General features: G+C 40.2%; 2 protein-coding genes across 7 annotated transcripts; one reads left to right on the forward strand and one right to left on the reverse strand.

The window, feature by feature from the left end:
* The first annotated feature begins 670 nt into the window (after positions 1–670).
* hdac12 (histone deacetylase 12) lies at positions 671–4,046 on the forward strand. Of its 6 annotated transcripts, none has more exons than XR_013901414.1 (8): positions 671–983; positions 1,085–1,228; positions 1,416–1,575; positions 1,654–1,862; positions 1,947–2,097; positions 2,297–2,413; positions 2,487–2,639; positions 3,582–4,046. XR_013901414.1 is itself a non-coding variant. In XM_080288895.1 (8 exons), exons 1-8 carry the CDS (start codon positions 879–881, stop codon positions 3,660–3,662), a joined length of 1,110 nt encoding a protein of 369 aa, XP_080145021.1. In that variant the 5' UTR covers positions 674–878; the 3' UTR covers positions 3,663–4,046. The 6 variants fall into 6 exon arrangements, 3 of the variants coding, with proteins under 3 accessions (XP_080145021.1, XP_080145022.1, XP_026049075.2); XR_013901413.1 differs by having other exon boundaries at positions 672–983; positions 2,746–4,046; XR_003274497.2 differs by having other exon boundaries at positions 673–983; positions 2,508–2,639; positions 2,746–4,046.
* Positions 4,047–4,085: 39 nt separating this feature from the next.
* trmt9b (tRNA methyltransferase 9B) lies at positions 4,086–10,957 on the reverse strand. The gene is made up of 4 exons (XM_026193289.2): positions 10,701–10,957; positions 6,716–6,915; positions 6,448–6,621; positions 4,086–6,105 (listed from the first exon to the last, which is right to left on the reverse strand). The coding sequence occupies exons 2-4, from the start codon at positions 6,870–6,872 to the stop codon at positions 5,183–5,185; spliced, it is 1,254 nt and encodes a 417-aa protein (XP_026049074.1). The 5' UTR covers positions 6,873–6,915; positions 10,701–10,957; the 3' UTR covers positions 4,086–5,182.
* Positions 10,958–13,707: the final 2,750 nt, after the last annotated feature.

Here is a 13,707-nt window from a genome sequence, read left to right on the forward strand (position 1 = left end):
TTCAGTCGATCCATTTACTGTTTGCTGAAGCTTCATCATGAATGGTCTGAGTGGAAGGATGGCTATCAAGAAGGCATTATTAAGGAAGGGAAACAGGGGGAAATGGCTGAGGTATGCTAAATTACCCAACAAATGGACTGGACTGAAAATCAGTGACGGCAGCTCTTATTGAGTGATGAACCCAAATGAGAGAGGTAAAACAATGCGTGTTTACAGTCATCAGAAGTACACTTCAGCATGACAATCATTCTAAGCACAATCCTAAGGCAGTGAAAGCACAGCTGGATAGAAAAACACATAACGGATCACTATCAGTGATGGAATAGCTTCTCCTCAACATTATTAAAGCAGTGTGGGGTCATGTTGATAGAGAATAAAACAAAAACCAGCCAACTAAAAAAGAAAAAAAAAGATTTGAAATGTCCTTCAATAAACCTGGAGCGCTACTTTACTTGTGAAGACTACTTATATTACCGAGAGTTCAGACAAGTCATTCTCCTGCACACATTCTCCTAGCAAATGATAAAACATTAAGAGGTGGTTCAAGATTTTTGCATAATACTGAAATAGTATATGCGTGTAAATCTGTGGCTAGGATACAACTGATTAAAAAAATACTCACCATCAAGTTGTACTATAGTAGAAAACAGAGCAGTAGAAAGAAACCGTGACAGCAGCACAGAAAGTTATTTGCACTCCATAACAGAAGATGGCAGCAGTAGACTGAGGAGGCGCTGTAACAGCCAAGCATCCCGTTACACAGTACACGGGACACTTTATGGACTTCCTGTCTCGTTTCATAACATCGTAACTGTGTATAATGTAGCATTCTCCCGTCTTAAGTAAGCGACTATCATTCATTGCTTCCTGTCTTAATAATGACCTGCATTAAGCGGCTGTTCTCTAAAGGACCTCGCTCCAAAGTCGCGTGGTTGATGACTGGTGAAGCTCTCGCCTCCTGCAGGTGCTTCCATGCTGAACTAGTAAGAAGTTTGTATGATAATTTAAACAAAGTGAACTGAAGTATTTTTCCCCTGAACGCCGCAGTGGGTGCATTATAAAACTCACCTTTTTCATCTCGCAGGTGAGACACGAATCTAGCGCGCTTCCAGTAGTTCATCACAGCAAGTATGTGTGTGACCTCCCACCCAATCACAGGTTTCCGATGGGCAAGTTTCCCCGGGTTTTACAGTGTTTGCTCAGAGATCAGGTCATTACAGAGAAACAGGTGAGTGAGACACTTTTATGATATCTGCCTGTGATTATAATCGATTATTTGATTTTATGATTTACAGGCATCCAGTTTCTAAACATAACAAGATCAACTAATAGTGAATATCACTGCTGCTATTAAAAGTAGTATTTATTGGAAAGCACATTTTCCTGTTGATGTGCCTTTTCCTTTCTTACAGTAGGTGTGGGTCCCTGAAATTGCCTCTAAGGATTTACTGAGCTGTGTGCACACCGAGGACTACCTGGACAACTTCATAAATGGGAAAATAAGTGAGCAAGAGCAAAGGAGGACAGGCTTTCCCTGGAGTGAAGGCATAGTGAGGCGCTGTCGATATGAAACAGGTGAGAGAAATTCATGGCGTACACGTGACCCGGAAAGATTGCATTATGTTTGCTGTTAACGTTCTCTCTCATTGCCAGGTGGGACTGTTTTAGCTGCTGAAGTCGCTCTGCAGAGGGGTCTGGCTTGCAGCACAGCAGGGGGAACTCATCATGCTTTTCCCAGCTATGGTTCGGGGTTTTGTCTCCTCAATGATCTTGCAGTCGCAGCCAAATACACGATGAACAATTCTCCTAATTCTCCTTCTACTAAACGCAAAGTTCTCATTGTGGATCTAGATGTTCATCAGGTGGAGTGCACTAGTCTCTGTTGTGGATTAGGATTTGTCTTTGTTGAGAAGCTAAACCTTTTTCATGTGTCAAACATCCTACAGGGTGATGGCACCGCTTTCATCTTTAAAGAGGAGCCTTCTGTGTTTACATTCTCAGTGCACTGTGGGAAAAATTTCCCACTTCGTAAACAACAGAGCGACCTTGATATCAGTGTGGAGGATGGGCTGGAGGACAAGGATTACCTCTCCACAGGTATGTAGATACTCTCCATTTTAATAAATATCTAATCACTGAATCGCAATTCTAGCACTACTGTTTTCAATTTGTGAGAATTGTTGTTTTTGTCCTTGCTGATTTTGAAACTACTGTTTTTTTTTTCTGTACGTTGAGATGATTTTCATTGACGATGCTTCTAAAAACTCACTAATATGTCTGATGGTGTACCCAACAGTTGAAGCCCACCTTCCCTGGCTGCTGGAAACCTTTCGCCCAGACCTGGTTTTGTATGACGCAGGGGTTGATCCTCACTGGGAAGATGAACTCGGAAGGCTTCGCCTGACAGACCAAGGTGAGCCATTCTGTTTTACACCCAGGTGTTTTTTACCTTCAAATCACTTACAGACTTTTTGAATGACTTCAAGTGTCCCTTAGGGCTCTATCAGAGAGATTTGTTTGTGCTGAAGACTGTGGTGAAAAGAGGTGTCCCTATCGCTGCTGTTATTGGTGGAGGATACTCTAGAGACATTGATAAACTGTCACTCAGACACTCTATCGTCCACAGAGCAGCAACTCAGGTAAATGAAACACAGCAGATAGAAGACTTGTTTGTCCAATTTTATGTACAGAAACAATTAGTTTTAAAACCGAGTTCTCATTATAACCTTGCTATTCATGTTTCAGGTTTGGAGGGAGTGTGGTATGTAAAACTTGGCTCCCTAATCAAGAGGATCCTCAGTGGGTAGCTGATATTTGAGAGAATGCCATGGTCATTTGGAAAGTTTCAAAAATGTATTAGAAACTGACCAGTACTTCAGTTACTTTGGCATATTTATTTAATTTACACAGTTGAGATTAACTGTAGTAGTGATACATCTTATGCGGTCACATATTAGAACTTATTTCACTCATTTTTGGTTCATTGCAATGATGGTCTTGTAACTACAATTATATTGTTATAGGGACATCACAGCCACCATAACAACATATTTTTACATTCATCTGAAAAAGAAGGTTTTTATGGAACTCAGTACAGTCCTGTGGAAAAACTGTTTATATAGGAATCAAGAGGTGCTGCTTATCAAATGCTCTTGATTAATTGGTCAAAAACACAAAAGCAGAGTTTCTGGTAGTTTTCTGGAATGGAGCTTTCAGCTCCCTGTTAATGCCACAATCTTACCAGGAGTGGAAATTCCACAAAATTCACTCAAAGGTCAGACAATACAACTCTTAGGGAGGATTTTCTTTTTTTTGGGGGGGCATAAAAAACTAAGAGCTAAAAACTTTACAAGCCTCAGGTAGTATCGGAAATGTTAACATTCCAATGCAATTAGAAAAAAAACTGCATTTAAATAAACTTCTGCAACAATGTTTCTGATGAGACTAAAGCAGAGATGCTTGTCCATAATGGATAGCGCCATTTTGGGTACAAAACACTACATGTCAATGCAAAGACCACATATCAGCTCACAAGCACGGTGGTGGAGGGATAATGATTCGGGTTTGTTTTGTATCCACAGGATTTGGGCATCTTGCGGTCATTGAATCAACCTCGACCTACAATAAAATGTTTGAAAAAGAAAAGAGTCAAGGTGTTGTAGTGACCCAGACCAGATTTAAATGCTAGTGTGGTGTGGCTTTTAAGAGCTGTGCATAAATGAATGCCAATAAACATTAATGAACTGAAGCAATATTAAAAAGAAGAGGATTTCACTACAATGTGAGAGACCAATACAGTCCTACAGTAAAATAATTAAGTTATTGCATAGACTGCAGAGTCCAATGGAAATCTTCTTCACGTGACTACATGTTAAAGAATTATTTAAAAATCCTCACAAATCAAATATTAAGGCTTTCATTTGTAGGCTGGTGATGATTCTAGTATAGTATGTGCAAGTTGGCTATAAATACTTTTAGCTTACCATTTACCAAATTGTACCTGTGTGACAATTAAATATTCTAGAAATAAACTGTACATGAACAAATCTTTGTTGTTAATGGGAGTAGAAGCAACACAACACCCGTGAACAAAAACAAATTTAATAAAAAAACCAAAACAAAGTATTTACATCAGCTCACACAAGACATTTGCCACTTTTAAGACAAACCTAGTTGGTCCACAAAAACTATACAGCTAAAGAAATGCACCACAATGGATATAAACAGTTTTTCAAGTCTCACCTATTATGTCATTCACTGACATCAAGCAGCGATATACTTGTGATAGAGTGCAATGTTTATTCACAGTACATGAGGCAGTTTTCTGATTTGCTGAGACATACCAAATTGTTACAAGACACAATGCCACTATTGCAAATATCTACATCAAGGGCGCGCACACACACAGACACGCCCACTGGCGACATGTCGTCTGGAACACTTGTAGAGTAAAACAACAAGAAAATGGCACTAATGTTTCGGAAGAGATTCTGCACAATTTTAAACTTGTATGAGAGTGCAATGAAAAAGTACGCACGAGCAGTTTCACAGGAAGCGTTACCAAGAAGTCCGCAGCTGATACTAGCTGCAAATTTGGCTCCTTTTAATGAGAGATAAGCAGCATGCAATTTTGCAGACACAAAGAAAGAAAGAATTCTCTACTGAAATCAATATATTAAAATATAACAGCAGAGGGAAGAGTATGCTGTAGCTTTGTACATTTCTCTTCTGCTCATATTTAAAGCACAAGAGAAGAAATGTTCTTTTAAAATGCAAATCAATAGCTGTGATGCAGCCCACTAGGGTTAAATAACAAAACACCGACTCTAAAAGACACACTGTAGATTTATTGAAAAAGAATAAATAGTTAAAAATAATCTGGTACAACATACAGTAACGGCCACGGTTGAACACTTCCATAAAATATCTATTTGCTGCTTTCCAAAAGCTCTGACATATAGCTGGTTCCAGGATAAAATAAATACATGGATAAAAATCTCATTTTTAAATAGTTCATGAGAGAATTACAGCACTGGAGAATGTTAGTGTTACCTAGACCTTCAACAATGGCTACATTTGCACATTTAAATGAAAAGAATGTCATTATTCTCACATGTGGAATTCAGTGCTAAAACTTGAGGCAGAGGCGATGCAAAGTGAACTCAAATATGACAAGTTCCGGTCATATTTTCCATACCTGAACTTTCTCTGCCACCACACACCAATTGGCGTGATCAAAGTAGGTGTGTTTAACATGAAGTTCTTCGACATGATTCGCTATCAGCTCTGCCAGCTCGCCCTCCCTGAAGACGTGGTAGTACCTCAGGCAGGAGCCTTCCACCTGCCCTTCACTCCCCTGAGGACTCTGTGTGCTTTCCTGCAGCTCTTCTCCCAGCAGCCCTCCATCTCTTTCATCTCCAGACTGCTTTAGGTCCTCCCCCTGCAAGGAGACTAGATCTGGTAGAGCCAGAGAGCCACACTCCTGGACTAAAGACACTGCGCTGCTGTTGTTAGTGGTGCCATTGCCTCCAGAATTATTCGGTCCCTTGTGCTGCTCTGTGACAAAGACATCCTCTTCTGATCCGACCACAGATGGCGGAGAAAAGAAACTTGAGACTTGCTTGATAAGCCCTCGTCCTCTCCTGCTCAGGTTGAACTTGTTCCCCTCATTTTCACCTGTGGGGGAAGATAAAGTGCTCATGTCTCTGGAGGATGAACGGGAGATCCCCAAGCTTCCGAAGTCGAACACAGAATCAAGAGACCTGGAGAAGAACCACAGTTTGTGTGTCCTCTGCTGTGGTGTAGTGCGACCAAGATCTTCTTCGTCTGCCACAGAGGATGTGCTTCTAACCTTCCTATGCTTTTCAGTGTTGTCTATGGCTTCGCTCACGCTCTGTGCTGTGGTTCTCCTCCTCGGTTTGTTGAGGCCGGGAAGGAATTGAGGATTGGGGTTCCAAGGAACAAAGATGTCCTGTTTCTCAAATTTACGACGTTTCTGCTCCATGGCCCACACGTAGATCATAATGCGTCCGCCCACTCGCAGAGTGCGAGCCATCTCCTTTATTGCTCGAATGCGACGCTCTTTGGTGGACAGATGATGAATGACTGTGACAAAAATATGAATTTGTCAGCTTTAAGCATGGATTTATGAGGTATCATGTACACTGTGTGTATAATGGAAGATAAATGAATAGTGCAGCTGTTTGGTTTGGACCTAATTACACTCTTTTTTTTGGTAGGACACAATAATTATTTTTCACACTGTTGGCTTGGCAACGCAAGTTTGTGGTAATATGATGTTTATCATTATATGAGTTAACTTAATTTGAGGTAGATGTCGGCGTTTGAGCTCATGCATATGAAGGGAGTGATTTGTTACTAAGTGAAATATTTTTAAAAAAGCCTCTTATCTCATCTATAATAACTGCTTATAGTTCTGACCATTACCTGCAATAGAAAGCATAGCATCAAAGCAGCTGTCTCTGTAAGGCAAATGCAGCCCATCACACATCTGGACCTCATGTCCTTGGCTCCAGGCAAAATCCACCAGGGGGCGACAAACGTCACACCCCAGCTTGAACACGTCCTTGTTGATGTGGAGATACTTACCATTACCACAACCTGGAAAGACAAGACAGTCAGCTACAACATAACACAAGAAATGTAAGCCAGCTGTAATTGGACTTTCAGGATCACATTACTGCTGGAGACCCACCAATGTCAGCAACGATGCTCCCAGGCTGCAGTTCCAGGAGGAACTGCCGTACCTTCGGCCAGGCTTTATAGCGGCTGTCGTTGAAATATGGAGCAATCTTGTCGTAGACATTGTGTACATGATCTCTTTCAAGCTGGCTGGCAGCCTCCTCCATCATGTTCGCCCAGGCGGCCTCATGCAGTGGCCTCAGAGCATCATGACTGCAGGGAGAAGAGTCTTTTTGGTTATTTCCATTAAACTGTGAATTTCACCATGAAAAAAAAAATATTGTGATAGTGTGGACTTGTTAAATAGAAATGGCACAGTGGAGACCCTCTCTGCATGCTTGTTAAAGTCCCACAAGGTCAGCTCAAAACCATAATCAGCGGACACACAAACATCTGTCAGGTGGTAATTTAATATCAGACCCTCTGCTTTGTACTTCAAGTACCAGCTGAATCAGTGCACTCTCTCACATCCATCCAGCAGTGCACAGTGAGGTTCTGCTCTATGAATACAAGTCAGGTATAATTTGTCACTTTGAGTATGTAACTGCGGAAAAACACAGACTACAGGATATAAATTAACTAACCAAGTCACCGCAAATAGGCACACCTCATCTCACCAAGCTCTTAGCAGGTCCATGTCCACAGCAGCTGTGAGAAATTGGTTTTACAGTAACGGGGAAGCAAAAGGTCAACACATAAATCACTTTTGTGTCAGTAACAGGATGCAAAACAAACATGAATCATGTTTGAGTGAGTGATTTTCATCGATTCCGTCACACTCTGTAAGTAAGCATTATGCTGCTGTTGGGGTTTATATATCGCAGCATTTCTTTCACTGTCACATGCAGTGGAAGGTCTGGACGTTTACCTAATTTGACCTTCATTAATCCTGAGAAAGACTTTAAATTTCCATGGAAATAAAGCACAGCAGTACTGAATATCAATATGTTATAGCTTAGCCAGGCCAAATACTGATTGTTTGTTGGTTTACTACACTTTGTTCATAAAAGTTAATTGATTAAAAGAGACTATTTTTAAAGTTATCACTTAAGATGATGCCCTGAGTACAATATTGTGCATGAAAAGGAACGTACCCACAATAGTGCATCAATCTAGCTCATTCTTTTACTACGTTGTAGTATCTTGGACAATATTTATATAAGTTCAGGCCATCTAATGTTTGGATAATGACTCTGACTTTGAGACACTTTGAGTTTTTATCTATAAACACAGTACGGCAAACCCCAAATCTACAGCTCACAGCAACCACCTTGACAACAACAGGACATTGTTGCCCACATTTCTATAGTTTTCTTTTCAAGCATATTTGTATGTAATGCCGACATTATGTAAACTTCAGGGACACGCTGTAGAGTTTCAAACTCGACAGAAAATTTCAGGGGTTGTATAATTGTGACGTTTGTGTTATTCACAGCTCCCACTGCAGTCATCCCAGTTTATCAGGATGCAGCCCACAGCTCCTGCAGTGCTGCTGCTGTGGCTCCCTGAAGCACTAACCCCACTGGCCACTTTACTAGGCACACCCATAAAAAACTAATGAAATCCAAAACAATGACTCTGGCATGAATTCAACTCTTTTGGATCTTTTTGTTTCACCTTTTGTTTTCATCATCTTTAACATTCATGATCCACTGTGTTACATAGTGCTGTAATAGCTGTGAAGGATTGTGCACTCCATTAAGGTACAGAAGGGGAGAAAAATATGCCACAAAAAGAAATGGACAAGAATATCTGGCTATTCAGAGTTCTTATTTGATCTTTCTGATTATTGTGTCGTGGTTTAATTAATTTCATGCAAAGCAAACCCACACAAAACAGTTTCGATCACATGTTAACTTCAAGGAAGTTTTAGAAGTACATGTGTACAAACTGCATGTTTGTAATGCTGAATAAATTAATTAAACTGTAATAATTATAAGCTTTCAAACCCCCCTGTCCTTAAAAATCTTATCCTGGATAAATTTAGCCCATGATTTGTTGCATACTTATACTGTTAGCATACAGCTGACCTCAACGCAGAACACTAACTCTACTATTCTCCACAAATACAGCTTCCCATTTAAATTCCTAAATTGATTCATTAAGTCTTGGATCAACAGTGGAAATACACTTTCAAAGGCAAAAACAAATAAATGGCTGATTCCTGACGAGGCCAGCAGAAAAGAAGATGTCTCTGTTTTTATCTGCATTCAACATCTTTTATACCCACACTACTATTAACCAACAAGTGATTGTTAAATCAGTGCTGAACACTGCCTTTTTTGCTTGCAAATTATCTGCTTTGAAATCACTGACTGTGTGTGCCATAAGACTCTTCTCATTTTACCCCTGTACTGAGCAATGTGACAAAGACTTTCCGCTCTGTGTGACACGGAGATGGGAGATAAGAGTTGTTTTCAATCGGCTGCGATAGATGAGAGCTGGTGGTGCTATGTATCCCAGCAGAAATTCACTGCTAACATATGTCGTAAAATCAATGTGCACAGCAAATATGGGTTTACTTTTGAGGTTTATCTGTAACTGCATTGTACAATACAAAATTTCAACCCACTTAATCTTCTATCACTTCAGGTTGGACAGTAAACAGAAGGATGTACAGACTGTCAGCAAAGAAATCAACATTAATAGATGTAGTTCAGACCATTGCAACCTACTGAACCATGCAGTGCCATAGGATGATTTGTTAAGGTTAGAAGGGAGGAAAGCCACCAGACATTTGGGCTCCATTTCTTTCAAAAGGCATTAGGTATGTCCTTGAATGTAATACAGACTATTGCCCATTCAGTGCGCACACAATGAAAATTACTGGAAACATTTACCACAGGATATTAGTAACAAAGCCCGACTTGCACTACATGAAACACAAATATCTCTTTTTATGACCTGACAATCAGAGCCTTCTCTGTGCATTAACAAGCTTATCTTCACTCCACTGTTTGTAAATATAGTGTACGCCGCATCCTTTGCTCAGACCTATTTCTGGACCACCATCATCTGCATCATCTCAGCCAAGTGGAAGTAAAACATCCCTTATGTAACGCTGTAATCTGGCCTCATTCTGTGTTGTCTGTGCTCAATTCCACTCGAGTTTCCCCCTCTGCTCACTAAACTGTGGCAGTCCTCAGCTGACATTATGTAACCAGCAGCTGGGCAGGCTCAGAGCTTTACCTCTGAATGACAATGGGAACTAAAATTAAATCAGATGACAACGTCTGGTGCACAGATCTGTCCTAGGTGCAGGGCATTCAGGGGATAAAGGTAAAAATCAGCCATTATTTTAGTCATTTTCTGTACACAGATTCTGTAAGTAATCAATAACTTAGATATTAACTTAGATATTTTCATCATACATGATCCACTGCGTACAACATTTGCCACTGAGTACACTATTCTGCGAATATGTGACTTTAAATATGCGTTCCTAGGCCGTGTTAACAAGCTCAGACCTCCACTGTGCTTTTATGTGATGTAGTGGTGTTAGGACTGTATGAACAGACAGGGCTGCGACGGCTGAGCACGGGGAGCCCAAGGAGAGCAGGTTTAACCGTGAAGCATGCCAGCGTGAACATGTGCGCAGAGATCTTGAGGTTTATTCTACCAGACCTCCTCATTAGTAAAATGAGCAGTAAATAACAAGTTAATATATTCAAAGGCAGACAGATGAAATCTCTGGACAGTAACCTGCAATTCAATTAATCGCCCAAGATTTAAATGAGCCCCGTATTTAACTATATTACTAGATTATATTATATTTAATAATGGGTGGGGTACCGGGCTTGTTCTGTATCGGGGAGCTGCAACTTTTAGTCCAAATCAAAGTTTCTTTTGATATATGTGCAACTGATGTATACCAGCCTAAAGTTTAAATACTGAATTGCATTAATAACAAAAATGTAACCAACTTATTTGCAATTCATAAACAGCTTTCTCGTAATCCGTGTCAATAACTGCACAGCCTCCCTGCCGAAATCACTTACCGTATAAACTGCCGTTGTATTATCCGCCTCTAGCCTCGGGTCGGTGGAGGTAAACTTCCCTCTCCGCACATGCGATAGATCTATATGATCCACCTGTAATGTGGATCAGAGGAAGGTGCTCTTTAAGGTGGTCCCGAGCTCATCAACAACCACATTGTGCTGGCGGTTTAAAAAAAGCAAGATAAAAACGTGCGGCGTGTGACCGCCAGAAGTCTACTGGCCGAAGGACGGCATCAAATCCAGGACTGGGAGCTCCACACCTGTCAAGCCAATGAAAAGATAGGGCAAAACTTCCGGTCACGTGTTTCAAAATTAAAGCAACCCAAAGTAGGACAACAAACTAAGAAACTGCAATGACCGAAAATCAAAGAAAAAAGTAACAATGATTTGGTGAAAATGAGAAATCCCATATGTTAATCTCATAAACGAAATGTAAATTAACCCACCACCCCCCAACAATACACAACTAAAACGAATTAAAACCAATATATGGAGTAGAAATGATTTAAAAATACAATTAGGACCAACAATAATCCAGTAAAACTAGCAAAAGCTACACATTCAATTCTGTAAAACAGTTAGAAATTAGGTAAAGGGTTTTTTAAAAAAAAGATACCTGGACTACTGAAAGATAGTTAAACTGATAATGTTGCAGTTTAACTAGCATGATTTTGGTAAGCAGTTCCAGTTTAAAGGCTATTGAAGTTGATGGAGCTAAAATTGCATCTAGAAAAATATAATGATACAAACCACATAATATCTGAGGGTTTGTGACAGTAGTCGTGCCTCAGTAAAAAAACAAACAAAAAAACTTTGGTGATGAATTAATAAAGCTGCAAAAGTGATCACAGTATCTTCTTCTTTCAGCTTGTCCCTCTAGGGGTCGCCACAACAGATCACCTGCCTCCATCTCACCCTATCACTAGTATTTTCGTCTGTCGCACAAACGCTCTGCTGGTCCTCCTTCACTATACATGAATCTGCCCTGACGTCTTCCTCTTTTCCTTCTGCCTGGCAGCTTCATTTTCAGCATCCTTTGTCCAGTACACCCACTCTCGTGACACCCTCATGTCAGATGCCCAAACCAATTAGTCAGTATCTATACAACAGAAACAATGCCACATGGCTACACCAACTCTTGAATAATTAATTATGGGAACAATAATTCATCTGCTCAAACATTCCCATCTCCCAGCTGTTTGATGGAAATTAAGCTTGATTTTGTACCTCTGTATTATAGATGATGCAATGCTCCTTCATTTGACTTTGATAGACTAATACCAACTTTTAGAAATAATTTTAGGCAGAACTAAAACCATCAAAATTGTACTTGTGTAATGATATGTATATAAAAGATCCTACTCCTTGTCCAGTCATTGGATGTTCATGTATTTTCACTATTCAGCCCACTACTGATTTCTATAACAAAAGACACACCCTTGCGCCTTTATTTTGAAAATCACGCCATGCAGCATCCGCTCTTCTTGTATATAACTTGACACAACTGATGGGTTTTCAGCGTGTAAAAAGATGACACCCTGTGCGGTTGCAGAGCATGGCTGTCATTGGCTATGAGCCTCACGTGACAACCACAATAAACAACGTGACAGGTAGAACATGAGGTCCTTCATTTTATGCTTCACCCGTTTCCCATTTCCCTTAATGGCTTTTAACTTTTACAAAGTCCCTGACTTCATCCCAAGGCTGCAATAAAAACTGACAACCCCCCCCCCCCCCCCCCCCCCAAATTCATTCAATTAAAGTAGAAACTGACAGTAATCCATAAGATGTTTTTTACAGTTTCACCTACATGTTGGTATTAATTGCTAATTAATTACTATTACAGGCTCCTCAATGAGATATGATCGCCCCATTTTTTATTGCTTTGTAAATAGCACTTACTCTCATTAGCACCAAGTACAAAGGGTGAGCTACAGGATCCTGTTCATCCTGATCTTCCACTTGCAATGATATGGTACTAAGGTTATAATAACACAAGAACTGCATATATTAAAAACTAAATAAAAAAAATTAAACAGCTTTTAGTTCCACACCATTAAGCCACTTAATGTGTTTTCTACTCTGGTAATAATTAGTGCACATTAGCCTGTCACATCCACTTTTCCTTGTCCTCTGCTTCCCATGTCAGCTGTGAATTCATCTGCCATTTTTGTTCCTGAGATGCTTAAGAGCAGAAACGTATTTATGGTTCATCACTGCCATTTAGGGAGCACAGAGCACTCATCACAGCTGCCTACATCATCATCATTCAAAGCACACTTTTGCTCCATTCTGCTGCAGGCTTTCTCACATTAAAATGACGCGCACCTCCGCACCCGAGAAGTACACAGTACAAACACATTTAAACTGGCGGCTAATGAAAATAAGTAGAAACGCAGATGTCCCCTCAGCAGAGGTTTAGCAGCTGTTAAACAACAGTAATTACTTTTAGTCTCTTCAAACACTCTGTTAAATCATGAATTCAGTTAGGAGACAGACGGCATCCTTCATAATGGTTATATATCAAGGACACTTATGAGTCCTCAGCACGCAGATTTCTATTTTTCTGCAGCAGAAAATATTTCCCAGGGACAGACATTATCTCATAGTATTTGCCTTTCATTGATTTAAGCCGGCACCTTTTAGTCCAAGCCTGCTCCCTACAGACTGTATCACCAAAACACTTGCTGCTGTATTTATTAACTGGTTGTTGTTAACTAAAGACTGTGACTTTGTGGTGCCAGGAGGAAGTGTGGGTGTGGTAACTCCTGCTCAAATTATGAGTTTTCCTGTTTCCTGACTTCCTGTAATTGAGTGGCAAATTGTGTTACAGTGATCTTCTGTACATTCTAAGGTAGTTTTTAAATACTGCTGGCCAGTGCTGTTGCATGAGAAATATCAGCAGTGGTCTGTAACTCCATTGGATAAGGGTTTGTTGGAGTTGCTAAATCCAGCCACCAATACAGTCATAATAACTTCTTATCCCTGCTATTTATAGAACGATCAT

Source organism: Astatotilapia calliptera, chromosome 14 (assembly GCF_964374335.1).
Source record: "Astatotilapia calliptera chromosome 14, fAstCal68.1, whole genome shotgun sequence".
In the NCBI taxonomy this organism is placed as follows: Eukaryota; Metazoa; Chordata; class Actinopteri; order Cichliformes; family Cichlidae; genus Astatotilapia; species Astatotilapia calliptera.

What these genes read in the sequence shown, in the direction of transcription:
- trmt9b (XM_026193289.2), bottom strand. Translation starts at nt 6,872, where the DNA reads ATGATGGAGGAGGCTGCCAGCCAGCTTGAAAGAGATCATGTACACAAT. An exon ending in GAGCATCGTTGCTGACATTG is followed by an intron (nt 6,622 to 6,715) that starts GTGGGTCTCCAG and finishes TTGTCTTTCCAG; the next exon opens with GTTGTGGTAATGGTAAGTAT. An exon ending in TGCTATGCTTTCTATTGCAG is followed by an intron (nt 6,106 to 6,447) that starts GTAATGGTCAGA and finishes TTTTTGTCACAG; the next exon opens with TCATTCATCATCTGTCCACC.
- hdac12 (XM_080288895.1), top strand. Translation starts at nt 879, where the DNA reads ATGACCTGCATTAAGCGGCTGTTCTCTAAAGGACCTCGCTCCAAAGTC. An exon ending in AGGTCATTACAGAGAAACAG is followed by an intron (nt 1,229 to 1,415) that starts GTGAGTGAGACA and finishes TTCTTACAGTAG; the next exon opens with GTGTGGGTCCCTGAAATTGC. An exon ending in GCTTCGCCTGACAGACCAAG is followed by an intron (nt 2,414 to 2,496) that starts GTGAGCCATTCT and finishes AGTGTCCCTTAG; the next exon opens with GGCTCTATCAGAGAGATTTG.